Raw genomic sequence first — 24,417 nt, 5'->3', positions numbered from 1 at the left:
CCCTCAAGTAAATAAACACTGGCGTTTTAATCCGACCTTGTTGTCGGATAACGCTTTGTAAAATTAATGGAGGATCAGATAAATTTCTTTTTAAATACCAATGCACTACCTGAAACCTCTAGTCAGGTGGTTTGGGATGCAATGAAAGCATATCTAAGAGGTCAAATAATTTCCTACATTGCAAATTTGAAAAGAAAGACTCACAAAGCACGTTTAGAACTGATCAATCAGATTAAAGCTATAGACCAATTATACGCCCAGGTCAAGGATCCAGAGTTATATAAGAAAAGAATGGAGCTTGAAACTAAATTTAATCTTATTTCTACTTATCCGATTGAATGCCAACTTTTGGGCAGTCGGTGTAAGTTCTATATTCACGGGGATGAATCTGGTAAGTCCTTAATTAACCAACTTAGGCGCTCTGAAGCAAAACAACACATCACTAAAATTCAAATGAGTAATGGGAATATTAGTGTGGACCAGTCTGAAATTAATGATACATTCAGGAATTTTTACTCTCAACTTTACACCTCTGAATCCTTAAATGGTAATACTACTGTTATGCAATTTTTAGATAGTTTAAATATTCCTAAACTTCCTTGTGATCTTAAACATAAATTGAATGAGCCATTATCCTTAGAGAAAATATCCCCTGCTATTTCTGCTTTGCAGCCTGGTAAATCTCCTGGTCCTGATGGGTTCTCTACAGAATTTTGTAAATAATTTTCCTCATTGCTCTTATCCCAACTTAGTTTAGTTTTTTCTGATTCTTTTAAATAAAATAAATTGTCTGCATCATTTGATGAGTCTTGTATCATTCTTTTAGCGAAAAAAAGCAAGGATCCATTAGAATGTGCTTCATACAGGCCAATTTCTCTATTAAATGTAGATGCTAAAATTTTAACTAAAGTTTTGGCCCATAGGCTGGAGATTATTTTACTGTTAATTATCTCTGAGGATCAATCTGGTTTTATTAAAAATCGCCTTCCCTTTTTCAATATTAGACATCTTTTTAGTATTGTATATTCATCTTCATCAGGGACCCCTGAATATGTTATCTCTCTTGATGCCGAAAACACATTTGATTGGGTGGAGTGGCACTATTTATTTGCGGTTTTAGAAAAAATTGATTTTGGATATAATTTTATTAAGTGGATTGAGTTACTATATTCCCATCCAATTGCATCAGTTTTGACTAATTCCCAGCAATCCCAACTCTTTGATCTTAAATGTGGCACCCAACAGGGATGCCCTTTAAGCTCTCTGTTATTTGATCTGACTATCGAGCCATTGGCAATTGTGTTTCGCAGTTAAGCTGAACTGACTGGGATCTGGAGGGGCGGTTTTGAGCACAAAGTCTCTCTATACGCCGATATTTGTTACTTTTTATATCAAACTCGACCACCTTATCTTTGTTGTTTTCACTTCTCAGTAAATTTAGTCATTTATCGGAAAAAGTTCACTCTTACGTAGATTAAGTTTCTATCCAGATAGCTAAGGAAGCACAAGAATTACAATTTCACAATCTCCCTTTTAAAGTAGTAAACAATTGTTTTACTTATCTTGGTAATATCGTAACAAGGAACTATAATCGACTGTTCGATGAGAATTTCAATAATCTTTTAAATTTTACAAAACAGAGATTAGCACAGTGGTCACCTCTGTCCATGTCTTTAATTGGGTGAATTAATGTAATTAAAGTGTATATTCTCCCTAAATTTTTATACTTATTTCAATATTTACCTATATTTATTCTTGAAGTTTTTTTTTATTCTTTAGATTCTATTATCTCGTCATACCTATGGAAGAGTAAACAGCCCAGACTCAATAAGACTTATCTCCAAAAGCCTAAAAGAGAAGGTGGCTTGGCATTGCCTAATTTTCATTCATATTATTGGGCAGCCACTATTCGTAATATTATCTTTTATTCCTACTTTTATAATCAGTCTGTTTGTCCAACATGGGTGGCAATGGAATTAAACGCTTATAAGAAATTATCTATGCCAGCTTTACTTGGATTTGTTCTTCCTTGCCAACTGCCAAAATCTATTATTAATCCTATAATCAGTCATACTCTGAGAATATGGGATCAATTTAGAAAATACCATGGTCTTAATAGTTTTTCCCTCTCTAGTCCTATTCTATACAATCATTTATTTCAACCGTCTATGCAGGATTCCACATTCTAAGACTGGTGTAGGAGAGGTATCAGGCATTTTGAAGATCTTTTTATAGACAATCGGTTTGCGTCTTTTGAACAGTTGTCTATAAAGTTTAATTTACCAAATACTCATTTTTTTTAGATACCTTCAAATTAGACATTTTATTAGCCCTTTAATACCACATTTTTCTGAACATCCTGATAAAGATGTTGTAGACTTGTTTCTTCAAATGAACCCCTTGGGCAAAGGCGTAATTTCTACTATTCGTGTTAAATTTATGATTCTCAGACAAGCCCCTTGTGATAAAATTAAAACTGTTTGGGAGCATGACTTGGGTTTTTCTTTGTCCGACAAGGTTTAGGATTCAATTCTTAAATCTGTCAATTCAATCTCTTTATGTGCTCGTCATTGTCTCCTGCAGTTTAAAGTCGTCCACAGGGCTCATATGTCCAAAACCAAATTGGTGAAGTTCTATCCTGATATTAGTCCCTGGTGCGACAAATGCAAAGGAGGTGAGGCCTCCCTTTTCCATTTGTATTGGGCCTGTCCTACTCTGGAAAAATTTTGGAAAGATGTTTTTTTAACTTTATCTTCTATATTAAATTGTCATTTGGAACCTGACCCTTTGATCGCTCTTTTTGATATTCTTTGAGACCCTGACAAGCATTTGACCCTGGCTAAACAACAAACATTGTCTTTTGCCTCTCTTCTAGCCAGACGAGCAGTACTTCTTAAATGGAGAGATGTAGTTCCCCCTACCCATGCTCAATGGCTTAGGGATATTATGTCTTGTTTAGATCTTGAAAAGATTCACTACTCATTTTCTAATTCAGACATAAAGCTCCATAGGGTATGGGGATCTTTTTTCGATTATTTTCATAACTCTCACCTAGATTGACAGGTGTTTGTTCTTTTTTCCCTTGATAATCAGACCCTACATTTCCAGCTTTTTTTTTACTTTTGTTTTTTTCTTTTCAGGTAGCAGGCTACTCCTCCCCCCCCCCTTTTTTTAATTACAAAATGTAGTTCTGGGGGAATAAAAGTGTATCTCATATAATGGTTGGCTTGTAGTTGTATAGGTGATGGATTGGATGCTTTTCTTTTTCTCTTTTTTTCCCTTTTTTTTACTGTGGGTGACTTGCTCATTTGTTAAGACATGTATTACTGTTATTTTTGTTTATATGGCAATGATCCTTCTATATATTATTGATTTTCTTTTCTTCGTTGTAGTTTGTAGAAAATTATAAATAAAATATATTTTTTTAAAAAGTTACTCCAACCACAAACTGTTCCAGCTGCTATCATCCGGGAAATGGTACCACAGCATAAAAGTCAGGATCAACAGGCTCCGGGACAGCTTCTTTCATCAGACCTTTCATCAGCTTCTTTCATCAGTGTGATAAATTCACACTGACACAATTGTATTTTTAAGCTATTGACTGTCCTGTTGTATATCTTACTGTACATGCTATTTACTACACATTACAATTTGCACATTGCACATTCAGATGGAGACATTACGTAAAGATTTTTACTCCTCAAGTCTGTGAAGGATGTAAGAAATAAAGTCAGTTCAATTTACTTACTACTCCAGATGGCGTGCTTCTCAGCTTTCTGCTTAGCTCTCTAAATTCTCTCTTAACGACCTCTTTGCTTTTCCTTTCTGTGACATTGATAGCAGTATGTGCCAAGACATCTGGCTTTCCCTCCCTATCCAAAATGCTGTGGATGTGATCTGAGACGTCCCTGACCCTGGCACCTGGGAGACAACATATCATCTGGGTATCTCGTTTACATCCACAGAATCTCCTGTCTGTTCCTCTGACTATTGAGTCCTATATCACTACTTCTCCCTTCTTCTCTTTCTTCTCCCTCTTCCCTTTCTGCACCACGGACTCATAATCATGTCATGAATTGAAGGCAGGAGAATGGGTTTGAGAGGTCTAATAAATCAGCCATGATGGAATAGCAGAGCAGACTTGAGTTGAATGGACTAATTCTGCACCTGTATCTTATGGTCTAAGCCTGAGACATGACGTTGACGGACATTGCAGCTTGGCGACATCTTTACTAGAACATGGTGGGCTAAAGGGCCCGTATTGCTCTGTGCAATGTTCCCTTTAAGGCAGTGGTCCCCAGCCACTGGGCTGCAAAGCATGTGCTACCGGGCTGCGAGGAAACAATATGATTTTGCAATATGAAGCGATATGAGTCTGCTGCACTGCCCGGTCCACGGCCCGGTGGTTGGGGACCACTGCTTTAAGGTATGTGCATGTGCGCACATCTTTGTTACTAGCACAAATAGGAATTTAAACTATGCACAAAAGGTTGCCTGCCTCTACCTTGTTGACACGTTAAGTATATTTCATGATTGTACGCAATCACATTTCCTTTTCCAGTTTCTGAAGTGGTCAGTGTTGATAATGTGGAGTTAACCATATAACCATACAATTACAGCACAGAAACAGGCCATCTTGGCCCTTCAAGTCCGTGCCGAGCACTTACTCTCACCTAGTCCCACCGACCTGCACTCAGCCCATAACCCTCCATTCCTTTCCTGTCCATATACCTATCCAATTTTAATTTAAATGACGGTATCGAACCTGCCTCTACCACTTCTACTGGAAGCTCGTTCCACACAGCTATCACTCTCTGAATAAAGACGTTTCTCCTTGTGTTACCCCTAAACTTTTGCCTCCTGCCTCTCAACTCATGTCCTCTTGTTTGAATCTCCCCTACTCTCAATGGAAAAAGCCTTTCAACATTAACTCTATCTATCCCCCTCATAATTTTAAATACCTCTCTCAAGTCCCCCCTCAACCTTCTATGCTCCAAAGAATAAAGACCTAACTTGTTCAACCTTTCTCTGTAACTTAGATACTGAAACCCAGGTAACATTCTAGCAAATCTCCTCTGTACTCTCTCTATTTTGTTGACATCTTTCCTGTAATTTGGTGTCCAGAACTGTACACAATACTCCAAATTTGGCCTGACCAATGCTTTGTACAATTTTAACATTACATCCCGACTCCTATACTCAATACTCTGATTTATAAAGACCAGCATACCAAAAGCTTTCTTCACCACCCTATCCACATGAGATTCCACCTTCAGGGAATTATGCATCATTATTCCTAGATCACTGTTCTACAGCATTCCTCAATGCCCTACCATTTACCATGTATGTTCTATTTTGATTAGTCCTATCAAAATGTAGCACCTCACACTTATCAGCATTAAATTCCATCTGCCATCTTTCAGCCCACTCTTTTAACTGGCCTAAATCTCTCTGCAAGCATTGAAAACCTATTTCATTATCTACAACGCCACCTATCTTAGTATCATCTGCATACTTCCTAATGATCATCCAGATCATTAATGTATATGACAAATAACATTGGACCCAGTACAGATCCTTGAGGCACACCACTAGACACTGCCCTCCAACCTGACAAATACTTATGCACCGCTACTCTCTGGCATCTCCCATCCAGCCACTGTTGAATCCATTTTTCTACTTCAATATTAACACCTAAAGATTGAACCTTCTTAACTAACCTTCATGTGGAACCTTGTCAAAAGCCTTACTGAAGTCCATATAGACAACATCCACTGCTTTACCCTCGTCAACTTTCCTAGTAACCTCTTCAAAAAATTCATTAATATTTGTCAAACATGACCTTCCACACACAAATCCATGTTGACTGTTCCTAATCTGACCCTGTCTAACCAGATAATTATATATACCATCTCTAAGAATACTTTCCATTAATTTACCCACCACTGACGTCAAACTTACAGACCTATAATTGCTAGGTTTACTTTTAGAACCCTTTTAAACAATGGAACCACATGAGCAATCTGCCAATCCTCCGGTACCATCCCTGTTTCTGATGCCATTTGAAATATTTCTGTCAGAGCCCCTGCTATTTCTACACTAATTTCCCTCAATGTCCTAGGGAACATCCTGTTAGGACCCAGAGATTTATCCACTTTTATATTCCTTAAAAGCACCAGCACTGCCTCCTCTTTAACTGTCATATTTTCCATAACTTCCCTACTTGTTTCCCTTGCCTTACACGATTCAATATCCTTCTCCTTAGTGAATACTGAAGAAAAGAAATTGTTCAAAATCTCCCCCATCTCTTTCGGCTCCACACATAGCTGTCCACTTTGATTCTCTAAGGGACCAATTTTATCCCTCACTATCCTTTTGCTATTAATATAACTATAGAAACCCTTTGGATTTATTTTCACCTTACCTGCCAAAGCAGCCTCATATCTTCTTTTAGCTTTTCTAATTTCTTTCTTAAGATTCTTTTTACATTCTTTATATTCCTCGAGCACCTCATTTACTCCATGTTGCCTATATTTATTGTAGATCTCTCTCTTTTTTCTAACCAAGTTTCCACTATCCCTTGAAAACCATGGCTCTCTCAAATCTTTTAACCTTTAATTTCAACCTAACAGGAACATAAAGATTCAAAATTTCACCTTTAAATGACCTCCATTTCTCTATTACATCCTTGCCATAAAACAAATTGTCCCAATCCACTCCTTCTAAATCCTTTTGCATCTCCTCAAAGTTAGCCTTTCTCCAATTAAAAATCTCAACCCTAGGTCCAGACCTATCCTTCTCCATAATTATATTGAAACTAATAGCATTGTGATCACTGGACCCGAAGTGCTCCCCAACACATACCTCCGTCACCTGACCTGTCTCATTCCCTCACAGGAGATCCAACACTACCCCTTCTCTAGTTGGTAATGATTTGTCTGTAGATTATAGAACTGGCTTATTTATACTGTTTGCAATTGAAGCAATTATTGATTTACAATATCTATTTCCAAAGAAACTAAAGGCACAGAGTGCAAAAGAACTGCTAGTTCATTTAAAGTGGAATGGCTGCATGAAATGGTAGAAACTGTTACACCGAAAGCTTATGAGATCAGGAACATGCAGCTATGAGAAATACAGAAACTGGTGTTACCTATGTGTATTGTCGCAATGCAGAAATTGCTGGAGAATTTGCAAATGGGAAGAAGCGTGATATTTAGAAACTTCTTAAAGCATCATTTTGCAAGCAACTCACATATGGATGATGTGCAAATTTTATGTTTTGTTTGACTATTTCAAACAACTTTAACATTTGAAAAGATTGATATTATTACATGCTGTTGCATATTATTTGAGAAGTAGGACTTATTGATGTGTATTATTTTATTTCTTTAAACAAGGAACAACAAACTGGACTTGATAGTTTATTATCCTTAGAATAGCTTCAGATTTAATTTTCCACTTAAAAATTCAGTGCACATGTTGTACTGGGCAAAAAAGTGCAGAGCCCAAGATTTTTGAGCACTCTGGTCATTACAAATGAGAGGGAACTTTAGTTCTGTGTTCTGAATTATATTTTTGAGGAATGCAGTTATGCCTTTGTCTGTTTTCTGAACAGTAATAGCTAAGATACCCATAAGGAATTGCTTCAAAACATTATCATAAACCGTCTGTTCTGTATTCTTGTTTGTGTAGTTGCTTTGAAAGTGGCTATCCTTTAACCATGCTGTGATCATATGCTATTAACCATTTTCACTTTGGCCAGATTTATATTCCTGTCTGTATATTTTCAGGAATTCCTTCAGCATCATGGAGAAAGACAGAAACAAGAAGCTGCGGATCTGTGTTGCTACATGCAATCGGGCAGATTATTCCAAACTGGCCCCAATCATGTTCGGTATCAAGGAACAATCTGATGACTTCGACCTAAAGGTTGTTGTATTAGGATCTCATTTAATTGACGATTATGGGTAAGTAGAAAAGCATATATTTTGTGTCAAATTTAGGCAGCTTGTAGGCATTCTGCTTTCCTAACATTCTCCCTGCAACTATTGACATAAATGTTTGGAGCAAACATCTGACTTGTGTATATACAGTCTGACTTTTGTGTTTGCAATTTCTGGGGTGCCTAGGTGCGACTCGAGTAGCGGCAATACACTGAATGGATACGATTAAATATTCCTGTTTCAGCCTGATACAGCTAAAAAGCACAACTGCTTCCAAGGTCAATATAGTCAACAAAAATATATTAATGCATTTAAATGAACTATCATTGCTCAAAACTGATGGAAACAATGCAGATTATGGTCGGAAGCACCCACGTAGGATACCTCGGAGGAAGCGTGGGTGTAGAGCTGGGTTTACAAGTGTGTTTAAGGAAACTGGGTTTCGAACTCCCTATACCAACTGTCTTGCTGGCAAACCTGCAGTCTCTGGTGAATAAAATTGATGATCTCAGAGCCAGGGTGCTGAATCAGAGGGACATTAGGACCGCGTGTGTCATTTGTTTAACAGAATTCTGGTTAACCCCTTCGTACTGGATGCAGTGATTCAGATCGACGGGTTTACTATACACCGTCAGGATAGATCTACAGAGTCTCTCAAAAGCAGAGGTGAAGGAGTATGTCTCATGATCAACTCTTCTTGGTGCACAAAAATATCAATGCTGTCCCAATTCTGCTCACCAGACCTGGAATATCTAGCAGTAAAGTGCTATTCTTTTTATCTACCACGGGGGTTCTCTGGGGTCATTTTGGTAACAGTTTATATTCTGCCTCAGGCCTATGTCAAGCTGGCTTTAGATGATCTGAGCAATGGGATCAACATGCACGAAACAGCGCAGCCTAACACCTTCACCATCATTTTGGGAGATTTTAACTAGGCCAGTCTGAAAAAAAGTCACTACGCAATTACCATTAACAGATCACTTACAATACCAGTGGAAACAACACACTGGACCATTGTTACACCACCATCAAGAATGCCTACCGTGCTATTCCACGCCCTCACTTGGGAAGTCTGACCATCTGGCTGTACTTCTACTCCCTGAGTATAGGCAGAGACTGAAGACTGTAGCAGCACAGTAGTGAGGACCAAGAAGGTATGGACAAGAGAAGCACAGGAGCACCTACAGGACTGCTTTGAATCTGTGGACTGGACTGTGTTCAGGGATTCATGTTTGAATCTGGATGAGTATGCTGCAGTTGTTACCGACTTCATTAAAACCTGTGTGGATGAGTGTGTCCCCACAAAGACTTACTGTACATTCCCAAATGAAAATCTGTGGGTGAACCAGGTGGTACATCGTCTGCTGAAGGCTAGATCTGTGGCATTCATGTCTGGCGACCCAGACCTGCACGAGAAAACCAGGTATGATTTGCGGAAGGCTACTTCAAGGGCAAAGAGAAAAAAATCAAATGAGGTTGGAGGTGACATTGGATGCATAGCAACTTGGCAGGGTCTGCAAGACATGCTTCCAACAAAGCGAAACCCAATAGCAAGAATGGCAGCGATGCTTCACTACCAGATGAACTCAATGCCTTCTATCCACGCTTTGAAAGAGAGAACACAACTACAGCTGTGACGATCCCTGCTGCACCCGGTGACCCTGTGATCTCCATCTCAGAGGCCGAAGTTAAAGACTGTCTTTAAAGAGAGTGAATCCCCGCAAGGCAGAAGGTCCTGATGGAGTATCCGTTAAGTCTCTGAAAACCTGTGCCAACCAACTAGCGCGAGTATTCAAGGACATTTTCAACTCTCACTTCTACGGGCATAAGTTCCCACTTGCTTCAAAAAGGCAACAATTATACCAGTGCCTGAGAAGAATAATGTGGGCTTCCTTATTGATTATCACCCGGTAGCACTCACATCGACAGTGATGAAATGCTTTGAGAGGTTGGTCATGACTAGACTGAACTGCCTCAGCAAGGACCTGGACCCAATGCAGTTTGTCTATCATCACAATAGGTCAATGGTAGACGCAATCTCAATGGCTCTTCACGTGGCTTTAGACTACCTGGACCCCACAAACACCTGTGTCAGGATGCTGTTCATCGACTATAGCTCAGCATTTAATATCATCATTCCCACAATCCTGATTGAGAGGTTGCAGAACATGGGCCTCTGTACCTCTCTCTACAATTGGGTCCTCAACTTCAAGGGCAAGGATCCAACTGCAGAGCGAGATGCTACTTCAGTAACATGGGGCTACTGCACAGGACCGAAAGAAGCTGCAGAGGGTTGTAAATCTAGTCAGCTCCATCTTGGGTACTAGCCCACAAACTACCCAGGACATATTCAAGAAGAGGCATCTCAGAAAGGCAGTGCCCGTTATCAAGGACTTCCAGCACCCAGAGCATGCCCTTTTCTCACTGAGGGTAGGAGGTACAGAAGCCTGAAGGCACACACTCAGTGATTCAGGAACAGCTTCTTCCCATCTGCCATCTGATTCCTAAATGGACGTTGAATCTTTGGACACTACCTCACTTTTTTGTAATATACGGTATTTCTGTTTTTGCAGGTTTTTTTTAATGTATTCAATATAGTATACTGTAATTGATTTACTTGTTTATCACTTTTTAATTTAATTTATTATTATTACTATTATATTTTTCTCTGCTAGATTATGTATTGCATTGAACTGCTGCCAAGTTAACAAATTTCACATCACCTGCTGATGATAATAAAGCTGATTCTGATTCTACAATGCCTGTAAAAAGTATTCACCCTTTCCTTGGAAGTTAATCACAGTGGATTTTTTTTGGCTTTTTTGACATGATCAACAGAAAAAGACTCTTTTGTGTCAAAGTGAAAACAGATCACTACAAATTGATCTAAATTAATTAGAAATATAAAACACAAAATAATTGATTGCATAAGTATTCGCCCCCTTCTAGTCAGTATTAGGGGGAAGGGGTGACCTACCAGTAAGGCTCTAGCATGGAGTCTGGAGCTGTGACTGAGAAGGGTAGTGAACTGAAGAACATGGCAGCAGTGATAGGGGACTCTATAGTCAGGGAGGCGGGTAGGCGATTCTGTGGATGTGAAAAAGAAACATGGATGTCATTTTGCCTCCTAGGTGCCAGGGTCTGCAATACCCTGAGCAGGGAGGGTGAGCAGCCAGAAGTCGTGGTACATATTGGTACCAATGACATTGGAAGAAAAAGGGAGGCAGTCATAGAAATATAGAAAAACTACAGCACAATACAGTTCCTTCGGCCTACAATGCTGTCCCAAACATTTTCTTACTTTAGAAATTACCTAGAGTTACCCATAGCCCTCTGTTTTTCTGAGCTCCATGTACCTGTCAAGCAGTTTCTTAAAAGACCCTGTTGTATCCGCCTCCACCACCGCTGCCGGCAGCCCATTCCACGCACTCACCACTCTCTGCGTGTTTTAAAAAAAAACTTACCCTGACATAGTGAATGATAGTGAATGATCAGCCATGATCTCAGAATGGCGGTGCAGACTCGAGGGGCCGAATGGTCTACTTCTGCACCTATTGTCTATTGTCTATTATCCTCTGTGTACCTACTGCCGAGCACCTTAAAACTTTGCCCTCTCATGATAGCCATATCAGCCATGGGAAAAAGCCACCGACTATCCACATGATCAATGCCTGAAAACAGGCATACATGCCTGTCCTGAAAACTTAATACATGGAATTAGGAAGGAAGTTGAGAAGCAAGACCTCAAAGGTAGTAATCTTGGGATTGCTGTCTGTGCACTGTGACAGCAAGGATAGGAATAGAATGAGGTGGCTGAAGAATTGGAGCAGGGGGCAGGGATACAGATTTCTGGATCATTGGGACCTGGTCTGGGGCAGATGGGGCCTGTAGAAAGGGAACAGGTTGCACTTGAATCCGAGGGGGACCAATATCCTTGTGGGCAGGTTTACTAGAGCTGTTGGGGGTGGTTTAGACTATAAACGTTGTAATATGGCAGGGCGATGGGAACCAGTATGACAGAGGTGAGGATGAGCCAGCAGGTTTACAAGTAGATGATGGGTGTAACGTGAATGTAAGAAGGACAAGCCAATATTTGGATACAAATGCAGAGAGTGCAAAGAGTTAAAATGTACCACAGAGGCAAAATTCAAAAGGGCGAAGACTCTAGGACTGAAGGTGCTGTGTTTAAATGCAAGTAGCGTTCGGAATAATGTGGATGAACTTGTGGCGCAATTAGAAATTGGTTGGTATGATGTTGTGGGTATCACTAATTTATGGCTGAAAGAAGGTCATAGCTGGGAGCTTAACATCAAAGAATATACTTTGTATTGACAGGTCAGGCAGGAAGGCATAGGCGGCGGTGTGGCTCTGATGGTGAGAGATGGAATTACACCTTTAGAAAGAGATGAGATAGGGTCAGAATCTTTATGGGTGGAGTAAAAAATTGCAAGGGTGAAAAAAACATGGGAATTGTACATAGGCCTCCAAGTAGTCAAGATGTAGATTACGAAGGGAACTGGCAAAGGCATGTAATAAAGGTAATGTCACAAATGCAATGGGGGACTTCAATATGCAAGGAGATTGGGAAAATCAGGTTGGTGTCGCATTGCAAGAGTGAATTTGTTGAAAGCCTACGAGATTTTATTTTAAGAGTAGTTTGTGTTTGACTGGCTCAGGGAAAGGCTATCGTAGTGTGGCAAACCATGTATATAGGTAGCAACTGGGTTATCTGTCTGGACATGCCTGGACACGCCCCTCTGCTGACTGCTCCTGTGGTTCCTCCCACAGACCCTTGAATAAAGGCGATTGTGTCACTGCTTCTCCCACAGTCCAGGACAGATATACAGCATGGATGTGGATCCATTTTACTGTTAATAAAAGCCTTTCGGTATTTACTCTACTTCCAGTCTTTTGGAGTAATTGATAGTGCATCATGTAGATTGGGTGATGTGTAATAACTCAGATCTGATTAGGGTGCTTAATGATTGCATTCATACTGCAGTTTGAGAGTGAGTAACACAAGTCACTTATCACAATGGAATAAAGGGAATTACAGTATGAGAGGGGAACTTGCCCAGGTGAATTGGAGGGTGGGGGGGATACTGTCAGAGATGATGACAGAGCAGAGATGGCTGAAGTTTCTAGGAATAGTTCACAAGGTGCGGGATAGATGTGTTCCATGGACGAAGTTGTTCTCAATGGGCAGGGCTAGACAAGTGGCTAACAAAGGATGTTAAGGAGACTAATGATAAAATAAGTCAAAGTCAACGTGGTTTCTGTGAAGGGAAATCTTGCCTGATGTATCTGTTAGAATTCTTCAAGGAAGTAATAAGCAGGGTGGACAAAGGTGAGGCAGTGGATGACATTTACTTGGATTTTCAAAAATTATTTGATGAGATGCTGCACCTGAGGCTGCTTAGCAAGATAAAATCCTATGGTGTTACAGGAAAGATACTGGCATGGGTAGAGGAATGGCTGATGGGCAGGAGGCAGCGAGTGGGAATAAAGGGGGCCTTTTCTGCCAGTGACTAGTGGTGTTCCTCAGGGTGGTCAGTATTGGGACCGCTACTTTTCCCATTGTTTGTCAATGATTTGGACAATGGAATTGATGGCTTTGTGGCAAAGTCTGCAGTTAATACAAAGACAGATGGAGGTGTAGGTAGTGCTGAGGAAGCAGTACAATTGTAGCAGGTCTTTGACAAATTGGAAGATTGGGCAAAAGAATGGCAGGCGGAATACTTTGCACAAACCCGCATGTCCAGGTAGACCCTTTATTTCAGCAGCTCCACTGAACTCATATCTGCATACCTCGACTCTGTTTTAACCCCCCCAGATTCAGTCCCTTCCTACCTAACTCCGTGATACTTCACGTGCTCAGGATCTTTTCAATGATTGCAAGTTCACTGGCTCCATCATCTTATTTTCACTATAGACGTCCAGTCCGTATACACTTCCATCCCCACCAGGAAGGCCTCAAAGCACTCTATTACTCTCTGGACACCAGACCAGCCAGTTCTCTGCCACCACCACACTCCTCCATCTAGTGGAACTTGTCCTCACTTTTAATTATTTCTCCTTTGGCTTCTCCCACTTCCTTCAAACAAAATGTGTAGCCATGGGTACTTGCATGGGTCCCAGCTATGCCTACCTGTTTGTTGGCTATGTGGAACAGTCTAAGTTCCAAGCCTACACTGGTGTCTGTCCTGCACCTTTCCTACGCTATATCGATAACTGCATTGGTGCTGTTTCCTGCACCTATGCTGAGCTCGTCGACTTCTACAACTTTGCCTCCAACTTCCACCATGCCCTCAAATTTACCTGGTCCATTTCTGGCACCTCCCTCTCCTTTCTTGGTGTCTCTGGAGTCACCTTATCTACTGATGACTATTATAAACCAACGGACTCTCACAGCTCAAATGAGAAAATCTGCATATGCTGGAAATCCGAGTACACATACAGTATTCTGGAGGACCTCAGCAGGCCAGTCAGCGTCTATGGAAAGAAGTACAGTTGATGTTTTGAGCTGAAACCCTTCAGCAGGACTGGAGAGAAAAAGCTGAGGAGTAGGTTTGAAAGGTGGGGGAGGGGAGAGAGAAACACCAGGCAACAGGGGAAACTTGGAGGGGGAGGGATGACGCAAGACCTTGGAAGTTGATTGGTGAAAGAGACAGAAGGCCATGGAAGAAAGGGGGGGTGGAGGATTACCAGAGGGAGGTGATGGGTGGGCGAGGAGATAACATGAGAGACACAAACAAGAGAAAATCGGCAGATGCTGGAAATTCTGTTTGGGTAGCCTCCAACCTGATGGCATGAACATCGATTTCTCAAACTTCCAGTAATGCCTCCACTCTCCCCTTCACCTTTTCCCATCCCCTTGTCCCTCTTTCATGTTTAAGCCTACAGGAGGAGAGGCTGTACTTGATCTGGTATTGGGAAATGAACCTGGTCAGGTGTCAGATCTCTCAGTAGGAGAGCATTTTGGAGATAGTGATCATAATTCTATCTCCTTTACCATAGCATTGGAGGGAGATAGGAACAGACAAGTTAGCGTTTAATTGGAGTAATGGGAAATATGAGACTATCAGGCAAGAACTTGGAAGCAGAAATTGGAAACAGATGTTCTCAGGGAAATGTATGGAAGAGATGTGACAAATGTTCAGGGGATACTTGCGTGGAGATCTGCATAGGTCCGAGTACATAGGACACTCAAAGCTGCTGCGCAGGTTGACTCTGTGGTTAAGAAAGCATATGGTGCATTGGCCTTCATCAATCGTGGGATTGAGTTTAGGAGCCAAGAGGTAATGTTGCAGCTATATAGGGCCATGGTCAGACCCCACTTGGAGTACTGTGCTCAGTTCTGGTCACCTCACTTTTGGAAGGATGTGGAAATCATAGAAGGGGTACAGAGGAGATTTACAAGCATGTTGCCTGGATCGGGGAGCCTGCCTTATGAAAATAGATTGAGTGAACTTGGCCTTTTCTCCTTAGAGTGACGGAGGATGAGAGGTGACCTGATAGAGGTGTTGATTGTGTGGATAGACAGAGGCTTTTTCCCAGGGCTGAAATGGCTAGCACGAGAGGGCACAGTTTTAAGGTGCTTGGAAGTAGGTACAGAGGAGATGTCAGGGGTAAGTTTTATATGCAGAGAGTGGTGAGTGCGTGGAATGGGCTGCCAATGATGGTGGCGGAGGCGGATATGATAGGGTCTTTTAAGAGACTGCTTGACAGGTACATGGAGCTCAGAAAAATAGAGGGCTATGGGTAACCCTGCGTAATTTCTAAAGTAAGGACATGTTCGGCACAGCTTTGTAGGCCGAAGGGCCTGTATTGTGCTACAAGTTTTCGGTCTGTCTATATTTCTAAATCTACTCCTCAGCTTTTTTTTTTCTCCAGTCCAGCTGAAGGGTCTTGGCTCGAAATGTCGACTGTACTTTTTTCCATTGATGCTGCCTGAACTGTTGGTTCCTCCAGCATTTTGTGGACTCTCACAGCTACCTGGATTATACCTCTTCCCATTCTAGAACGAAGGAGATGTCCTCCTTTTTCAAAGAAAAGGCTTCCCTTCCTCAACCATCAATGTTGCTCTCAACCACATCTCTTCCATTTCAGGCATGTCTGCTCTTATCCTATCCTGCCACCCTACCAGGGATAGGGTTCCTCTTGTCCTCACTTACCACCCCATTAACTTCTGTGTCCAGCACAAAGTTCTCCGGATTTTCTGTCATCTCCAACTGAATCCCACCAGCAAGCACATCTTTCCATTCCCCCACTTTCATAGAAGATAGAATAGTACAGCACATTACAAGCCCTTCGGCCCACAATGTTGTGCCGACCCTCAAACCCTGCCTCCCATATAACCCCCACCTTAAATTCCTCCATATACCAGTCTAGTAGTCTTTTAAACTTCACTAGTGTATCTGCCTCCACCACTGACTCAGGCAGTGCATTCCACACACCAACCACTCTCTGAGTGAAAAACCTTCCTCTAATATCCCCCTTGAACTTCCCTCCCCTTACCTTAAAGCCATGTCCTCTTGTACTGAGCAGTGGTGCCCTGGGGAAGAGGCGGTGGCTGTCCACTCTGTCTATTCCTCTTAATATCTTGTACACCTCTATCATGTCTCCACTCATCCTCCTCCTCTCCAAAGAGTAAAGCCCTAGCTCCCTTAATCTCTGATCATAATCCATACTCTCTAAACCAGACAGCATCCTGGTAAATCTCCTCTGTACCCTTTCCAATGCTTCCACATCCTTCCTATAGTGAGGCGACCAGAACTGGACACAGTACTCCAAGTGTAGCCTAACCAGAGTTTTATAGAGCTGCATCATTACATTGCGTCTCTTAAACTCTATCCCTTGACTTATGAAAGCTAACACCTCATAAGCTTTCTTAACTACCCTATCTACCTGTGAGGCAACTTTCAGGGATCTTTTGACATGTACCCCCAGATCCCTCTGCTCCTCCACACTCCCAAGTATCCTGCCATTTACTTTGTACTCTGCGTTGGAGTTTGTCCTTCCAAAGTGTACCACCTCACACCTCTCCGGGTTGAACTCCAACTGACACTTCTCAGCCCACTTCTGCATCCTATCTATGTCTCTCTGCAATCTTTGACAATTCTCTACACTACTTACAACACCACCAACCTTTGTGTCATCTGCAAACTTGCCAACCCACCCTTCTACCCCCACATTCAGGTCGTTAATAAAAATCACAAAAAGTAGAGGTCCCAGAACAGATCCTTGTGGGACACCACTAGTCACAACCCTCCAATCTGAATGTACTCCCTCCACCACAACCCTCTGCCTTCTGCAGGCAAGCCAATTCTGAATCCACCTGGCCAAACTTCCCTGGATCCCTTGCCTTTAACTTTCTGAATAAGCCTACCATGTGGAACCTTGTCAAATGCCTTACTAAAATCCATGTAGATCACATCCACTGCACTACCCTCATCTATATGCCTGTTCAGCTGCTCAAAGAACTCATCAAGCTTGTTAGACACGATCTGTGCTTCACAAAGCCATGCTGACTGTCCCTGATCAGTCCATGATTCTCTAAATGCCCATAGATCCTATCTCTAAGAATCTTTTCCAACAGCTTTCCCACCACAGATGTAAGGCTCACTGGTCTATAATTACCCGGACTATCCCTACTACTTTTTTTGAACAAGGGGACAATGTTCGCCTCCCTCCAATCCTCCGGTACCATTCCTGTGGACAACGAGGACATAAAGATCCTAGCCAAAGGCTCAACAATCTCTTCCCTCGCCTCGTGGAACAGCCTGGGGAATATTCCGTCAGGGCCTGGGGACTTATCCGTCCTAATGTATTTTAACGACTCCAACACTTCCTCTCCCTTAATATCAACATGCTCTAGAACATCAACCTCACTCATATTGTCCTCACCATCATCAAGTTCCCTCTCATTGGTGAATACCGAAGAGAGGTATTCATTGAGGACCTCGCTGACTTCCACAGCCTCCAGGCACATCTTCCCACTTTTATCTCTAATCGGTCCTACCTTCACTCCTGTCATCCTTTTGTTCTTCACATAATTGAAGAATGCCTTGGGGTTTTCCTTTACCCTCCTAGCCAAGGCCTTCTCGTGCCTCCTTCTTGTTCTTCTCAGCCCCTTCTTAATCTCCTTTCTTGCTTTCTCCTTTCTGCTTTCTGCAGGGGTCGCTCCCTACATGACTTCTCACTAATCCCCACTAATCTCCCTCCTGGCACTTATCCTTGAAAGCGGAACAAGTGTGACACCTGCCCCTACACCTCCTCCCTCACCACCATTCAGGGCCCCAGGCAGTCCTTCAAGGTGAGGTGACACTTCACCTGTGAGTCTGTTGGGGTCATCTACCATATCTGGTGGTCCTGATGTGGCCTCCTGTACATCAATGAGACCCGACTTAGATTCAGAGACTGTTTTGGGGAGCTCTACACTCTATCCGCCATAAGAAGCGGGATCCACTTTACATAATTATTGGAAGGATATATTTACTACTATTTCCTCAATTTGGAATATAGATTTACAACCTCATTTTATTACTGCAATTTTTGGCATACCAAATGAAGATGGCAATCAGTTTTCCCCCTCAATCAGACGAATGATTGCTTTTGTAACATTAATGGCCAGAAGGTCTATACTACAAAATTGGAAAGAAGTAAATCCTCCTACTACATTTCAATGGCTTTCTCAAACTATTTCTTGTCTGAGTTTGGAAAAAATTAGAAGCACTATTTTTGACTCATCAATTAAATTTGAAGAAACTTGGAGACCGTTTATTCGACATTTTCATATGAATTAATTTGGCCTTCTCCAGACCTTTCTGCTTATTCATGTTCAGGTATGGAGTTCCGGAGTTCTTTGACACTATCTTATACTTGTAAACTGTTATTATTGCCTATGTTAGTTTAGTTTAGTGTTTTATTTTTTTTAATATATATATTTTTTTTCTCACATATTTTTAAAAAATAAAAAAATAATAAATAAAAAAAAGAAGCGGGATCTTCCTGTAGCCACCTATTCTAATCCCACTTCACATTCCCATTCCGATATGTTAATTGATGGCCTCCTCTACTGTCACAATGTGGACACACTCAGGTTGGAGGAACAACACCATGTATTCCATCTGGGTAGCCTCCAACCTGACGGCATGAACATTGATTTCTCAAGCTTCCTGTAAGTGTCCCCACCCCTCTCTCCCTTTTCCCTGTCCATTTTTCCCTCTCTCACCTTGTCTCCTTGCTTGCCCATTACCTCCCTCTGGTGCTCCTCCCCCTTCTTCTTTCTCCCATGGCCCTCTCCAGCCCTCTATCTTTTTCACCAATCAACTTTCCAGCTCTTTACTTCATCCCTCTCCCTTCTGGTTTCACCTATCACCTTGTGTTTCTCTCTCCCCTCCCCATCTTTTAAATTTACTCCTCATTTTTTTTTTCCCAATCCTGCTGAAGGCTGAAACATAGATTGTACATTTTTCCATTGATGCTGTCTGGCCTGCTGAATTCCTCCAGCATTTTGTGTGTGTTGATGGAATACAGTGTTGGGAAATGTATGATAATACATTTTGGTAAAAGGAACAAAAGTGCAGACTATTATCTAAATGGGGAGAAAATTCAAACATCAGAGGTATAAAGGGACTTGGAAGTCCTTGTGCAAAGCTCCAAGAAGGTTAATGTGCCTGCTGAGTCTGTGGTAAAGAAGGCAAATGCAATGTTGGCATTCATGTTAAGGAGAATAGAAGATAAATGCAAAGTAATAATGCTGAGGCTGTATAAGACACTAGTCAGTCTGCACTTGGAGTATTGTTGGCAGGTTTGACCAGAAGTCCAAGAGCTTTCAGACGTTCCTCATACGGTCCCACTGACACCTGTGGAACTCCTCTGGTAACCGGCAGCCAGCCAGAATAGGATCCCTTCATACCTACTCTCTGTTTTTTGCCGACCAGCCAATGCTCCACCCTTGTGAGTAACTTCCCTGTAATTCCATGGGATCTTATCTTGCTAAGTAGCTTTCTGTGTGGCATCTTGTTAAAGGCCTTGTGAAAATCCAAGTACGCCACATCTACTGCATCTCCTTTGTCTACCCTGCTTGTAATTTCCTCAAGAAATTACAGTAGATTTGTTGGGCAGGATTTTCCTTTCAGGAAACCATGCTGGCTTTGGTATTTCTTGTCATGTGCCTCCAGGTATTCCGTAGTCTCATCCCTAGCAATTGATTCCAACAACTTCCCAAGACCTGACAGGTCCTTTTTGCTACTCCCATCCTTCTTAAGTAGCAGAGTAACATTTGCAATTTTCCAGTCATCCAGAACAATGCCAGAATCTATCGATTCTTGAAAGATCATTGTTAATGCTTCTGCAATCTCTCCAGTTACTTCCTTCAGAACCTGAGGGTGCATTCCATCAGGTCCAGGAGATTTATCCACCCTCAGACCGTTAGGTTTCCTGAGCATCTTCTCAGTCGTAATTTTCACTGCACCAACTTCACTTGCCTGACACTCTTGAATGTCTGGTATGCTGCAGATGTCTTCCACTGTGAAGACTGATGCAAAATCTGCATTCAGTTCCTCTGCCATCTCTGAGTCTCTCATTACAATATCTCCAATGCCATTTTCTATTGGTCCTATATTTACCCTCGACTCTCTTTTACCCTTTATATACTTAAAAAAGCTTTTAGTATCTACTTTGATATTAGTCGCCAGGTTCCTTTCATAATTTATTTTTTCCTTAATGACCACCTTAGATTCCTTCTGCAAGTTTTTAAAAGCTGCTTAATCCTCTATCTTCCCACTAGCTTTGGCTTCCTGGTATGCATCTCTTTTGCTTTTACTTTAGTTCTGACTTCACTTGTCAGCCACAGCAGTGTCCTTCTTTCATTTGAAAATTTCTTCTTATTTGGAATATACTTGTCTTGTACTGCCCTCACTTTTTGCAGAAACTCCAACCATTGCTGCTCTGCTGTCCTTTCTGCTAGTGTCCCTTTCCAGTCAACTTTGGCCATTTCCCATCTCATGCCATTGTAATTTCCTTTATTCCACTGAAATACTGACACATTGGATTTTAATTTCTCCTTCTCAAATTTCAAAGTGAACTCAATCACATTGTGATCACTGTTCCCTAAGGGTTCCTGATCCTTAAGCTCTCTTATCACCTCTGGATCATTGCACAACAACAAATTCAGCACAGCTGATCCCCTAGTGGGTTCAACAACAAGCTGTTCTAAAAAGCCATCCCTTAGGAATTCTACAAATTCTCTCTCTTGAGGTCCAGTACTGACCTGGTTTTCCCAATCCACTTTCATATTAAAATCCCCAACGATTATCATAACATTGCCCTTCTGACACACCTTTTCTGTCTTCTGCTGTAATTTGTAATCCACATCCCGACTGTTGTTTAGAGGCCTGTGTACAATTGCCATTAGGGTCCTTTATCCTTGCCATTTCAACCCATAGAGACTCTACACCTTCTGATCTTATGTCATCCCTTTCTAATGATTTAATATTATTTCTTTTACACAGGGCCACACTAACCCCTCTGCCTCCTAACCTATCTTTCTGACACACTGTATATCCTTGGATGTTAAACTCCCAATGACAGCTATCCTTTAGCCAGGCTTCAGAGATGGCATAACATCATACTTGCCAATCTGTTGCTGAATTTCAAGATAGTCCATTTTATTTCTTATGCTGTATGCATTCAAATATAACACTTTCAATCCAGTATTTGTTGCTTTCTCTTTTAACTGCACTGCATCTCTATTGCCCTGTAACTCAACCCACTGGCTGTGATTATGCCTCATCTCCTGCCTGTCCTTTCTATCATCTCTGCAACACACTATCTTTGACTTATTTTGGTTTTCCCCTTCCCCTGCCAAATTAGTTTAAACCCTCCCTAACAGCTCTATTAAAACTGCCTGCTAGGATTTTGGGTCCCAAATCTCAGAAAGGATGTGTTGTCAATAGAGAGAGTCCAGAGGAGGTTCACATGGATGATACTAGGAATGAAGGGGTTAACATATGAGGGGCATTTGGCAGCTTTAGACCTGTACTCACTGTAATTTAGATGAATGCTTGGGGATCTCATTGATACCTACTGAATGTTGAAGGGATGTGGAGAGGATGTTTCATGTGGTATGGGTGTCCAGAACTAGAGGGCACAGCCTCAAAATGAGGGGCGTTCCTTTAGAACAGAGGTAAGAAAGAATTTTTTTTAGCCACAGAGTGGTGAATCTTTGGAACTGCAGTGCCACAGACTGCAGTGGAGGCCAAGACCATGAGTATATTTAAAGCAAAAATCATTAGTTTCTGATCGGTCGGAGCATCAAAGGATATGGTGAAAGGGCAGGTGTATGGGGTTGAGTGGAATCCAGCATCAGCCATGACAGAATGACAGAGCAGACTCGATGGGCTGAATTGCCTAATTCTGCTCCTATGTCTTATGGTCTTGTGTCTGACTTTCACAAACCTTCCAGAGCCTGCTGCAGTGAAACATCCCCACAACATGAACGCATGCTTTATGGTTGGAATGGTGTGTTTCTGATGATGTATGCTGTTTGGCTTACGCCAAGCAATAGTGTTTCATCTGATTTCATCAGACCATAGAACCTTCTTCCATCTACCTTCAGAGTCTCCTACATACCTTCTGGGAAACTCTGGCCGAGAGTTCATGTAAGTTTTTTTTAACAGCAGTTTTCTCTTTGCCACTCTCCCATCTCAGCCACTGAAACTTCGTTTGACACCTTTGGAAATGTGGCTTGTTAGTCCCTCACTCACAGCCACTGGGCTCTGCGGCAAGAAACCCACCTTTCACAGGTATACATCTAGGGTGTATATGACTTTGGTCTCGCTAAATCTCTGAGGATGGGATGTCTGGTCCACCCAAGCCCTGCTTTGTGTGAATGCTGTGTGATTTAATGTCCTCAGCAATCACCTGTTGGCAAAAATTAACAAATCATACACTGCATATGATTGTAAAGAAGTATTTTTAAGTATGTTAACTTGAGCAAGCAGTTATTAAAGGAAAGAAAGAAAAAACAGAAAGGGCCCATTATTCTTAAACAGCCAACTGTGCACTTCAATTAGAGCTCATCTTAGAAACATCTTGACCTTGTCTGTCACCCACACTGTACCCTCTGTTTGTGAAAGCACACACCATGTTCTGAACGTCTCTCAAAATCCATCTCGAACAAATGAATCTCTCAATCTCTCACCAGTGTATTGTTCCTTCCTCCTTGAAGCCATTCATCTGCTCAAGGTACCTTGTGCAACAGGGACGCATTCTCAGCTATCTTCCCTCTTGTCGTCTCCCAGCTCCCGACGAAAAAGACCTCAACCCACATCAGTGTCTCTCACAAACCTTTCTGCCCAGTGTTCTTCAGAACCTTCTCCCAACTCCACTGTCCTGATCAGCTGACATAAGATTCCTAAGTTGAACAACAAAGTCTCTTATCTCAGCTCAAACCAAAAGAGGCTGAAAGCAGACAGACTGCTCTGACAGAACTGCTGAAACGAAATACCTACGGCATAGCAGTAAAGTCTTAACCAGGGTTTTACAGTTGTAACTCTTCCAGAATTGTCAGAGGTTTTTTGGCGGCCACCCTCACTAGTGGGTATTAACAGATCCCCATGAGTGAGGCTGACAAAGAGAAGACAGCATTCATATGTCCACTAGGATTCTTCCAGTTCAAAACAATGCCCCAGCACACATCGGAGACCCTATAACTTTCCAGCGTGTCATGCAGAAAATGGTGGGGGATATGAACTTGCTTGAGGTATTGGTGTACCTGGATGAACTCAGGGTGCTCGGGTCCATCTTGGAAAAATATGAAGCGAGACTATTGAAGGGGCTGGGTGCCTGAAAGCTGAAGGGTTAAAACTTTCCCTGCATAAGTGCCAGTTCTGCAAGACGTCTGTCAACAATGTTGGGCAACGTAATCTCATGGGATGGAGTCTAAGACAGAGACGCTGACCACCTGGGCAAGGCCCCAGACAGTGAGTGCCCTGTGCTTGTTCTGTGGATACTATCAGAGGTTCATGAAGGACTACTTTAAAGTGAAACACCCTTTAAGTCGGCTTCTGTGTGGTTACCCTCCCTTGGGGAACAAAGGAAGGATGAAAGGAGAGAATGGTAAAGATTATCTTCGACCTTTGGAGGCTTTTGGAGTGAGATGGGATACGAAATGTGAAGAGGCCTTTCAGTTGCAGAAGGAGATGCTGAAGAAAGTGCCTTTGCTGAATCTTGCATACCCCTGGTTGCCTTATGTATTGCATACAGATGCCAGCAGAGACGGACTTTGGTGGAATAGCTGAGTGACTATCTACATGGGCCAGTTGAGGTGAGGATAGACAACAACTCATTAACATATCCGGACCTCAGCGAAATTAGGTGCCACAGGCCATCAGTGGTTGGCGGCATTGTCTGCCTATGATTTCAGTCTGAAGTGTTGGCTTGGAAGTAGGAACGTTGTTGTCTC

The 24,417-nt window shown here is 41.9% G+C and overlaps 1 protein-coding gene across 4 annotated transcripts in view; it reads left to right on the top strand.

Moving 5' to 3' along the window:
• gne (glucosamine (UDP-N-acetyl)-2-epimerase/N-acetylmannosamine kinase) overlaps window positions 1–24,417 on the top strand; it is a 162,886-nt gene that overhangs the window by 49,711 nt on the left and 88,758 nt on the right. For all 4 annotated transcript variants that reach the window (XM_059989782.1, XM_059989783.1, XM_059989784.1 and 1 more), the window contains exon 2: window positions 7,794–7,970. In XM_059989782.1, the coding sequence (XP_059845765.1) occupies window positions 7,810–7,970 (161 nt within the window). In that variant the 5' untranslated portion in view covers window positions 7,794–7,809. The remainder of the gene's footprint in view (window positions 1–7,793; window positions 7,971–24,417) is intronic.

This window comes from Hypanus sabinus, chromosome 14 (genome assembly GCF_030144855.1).
Source record: "Hypanus sabinus isolate sHypSab1 chromosome 14, sHypSab1.hap1, whole genome shotgun sequence".
Taxonomy (NCBI): Eukaryota; Metazoa; Chordata; class Chondrichthyes; order Myliobatiformes; family Dasyatidae; genus Hypanus; species Hypanus sabinus.
The sequence above is the reverse complement of the archived record's forward strand: the minus strand, read 5'-3'. Positions and strand labels throughout refer to the sequence as shown.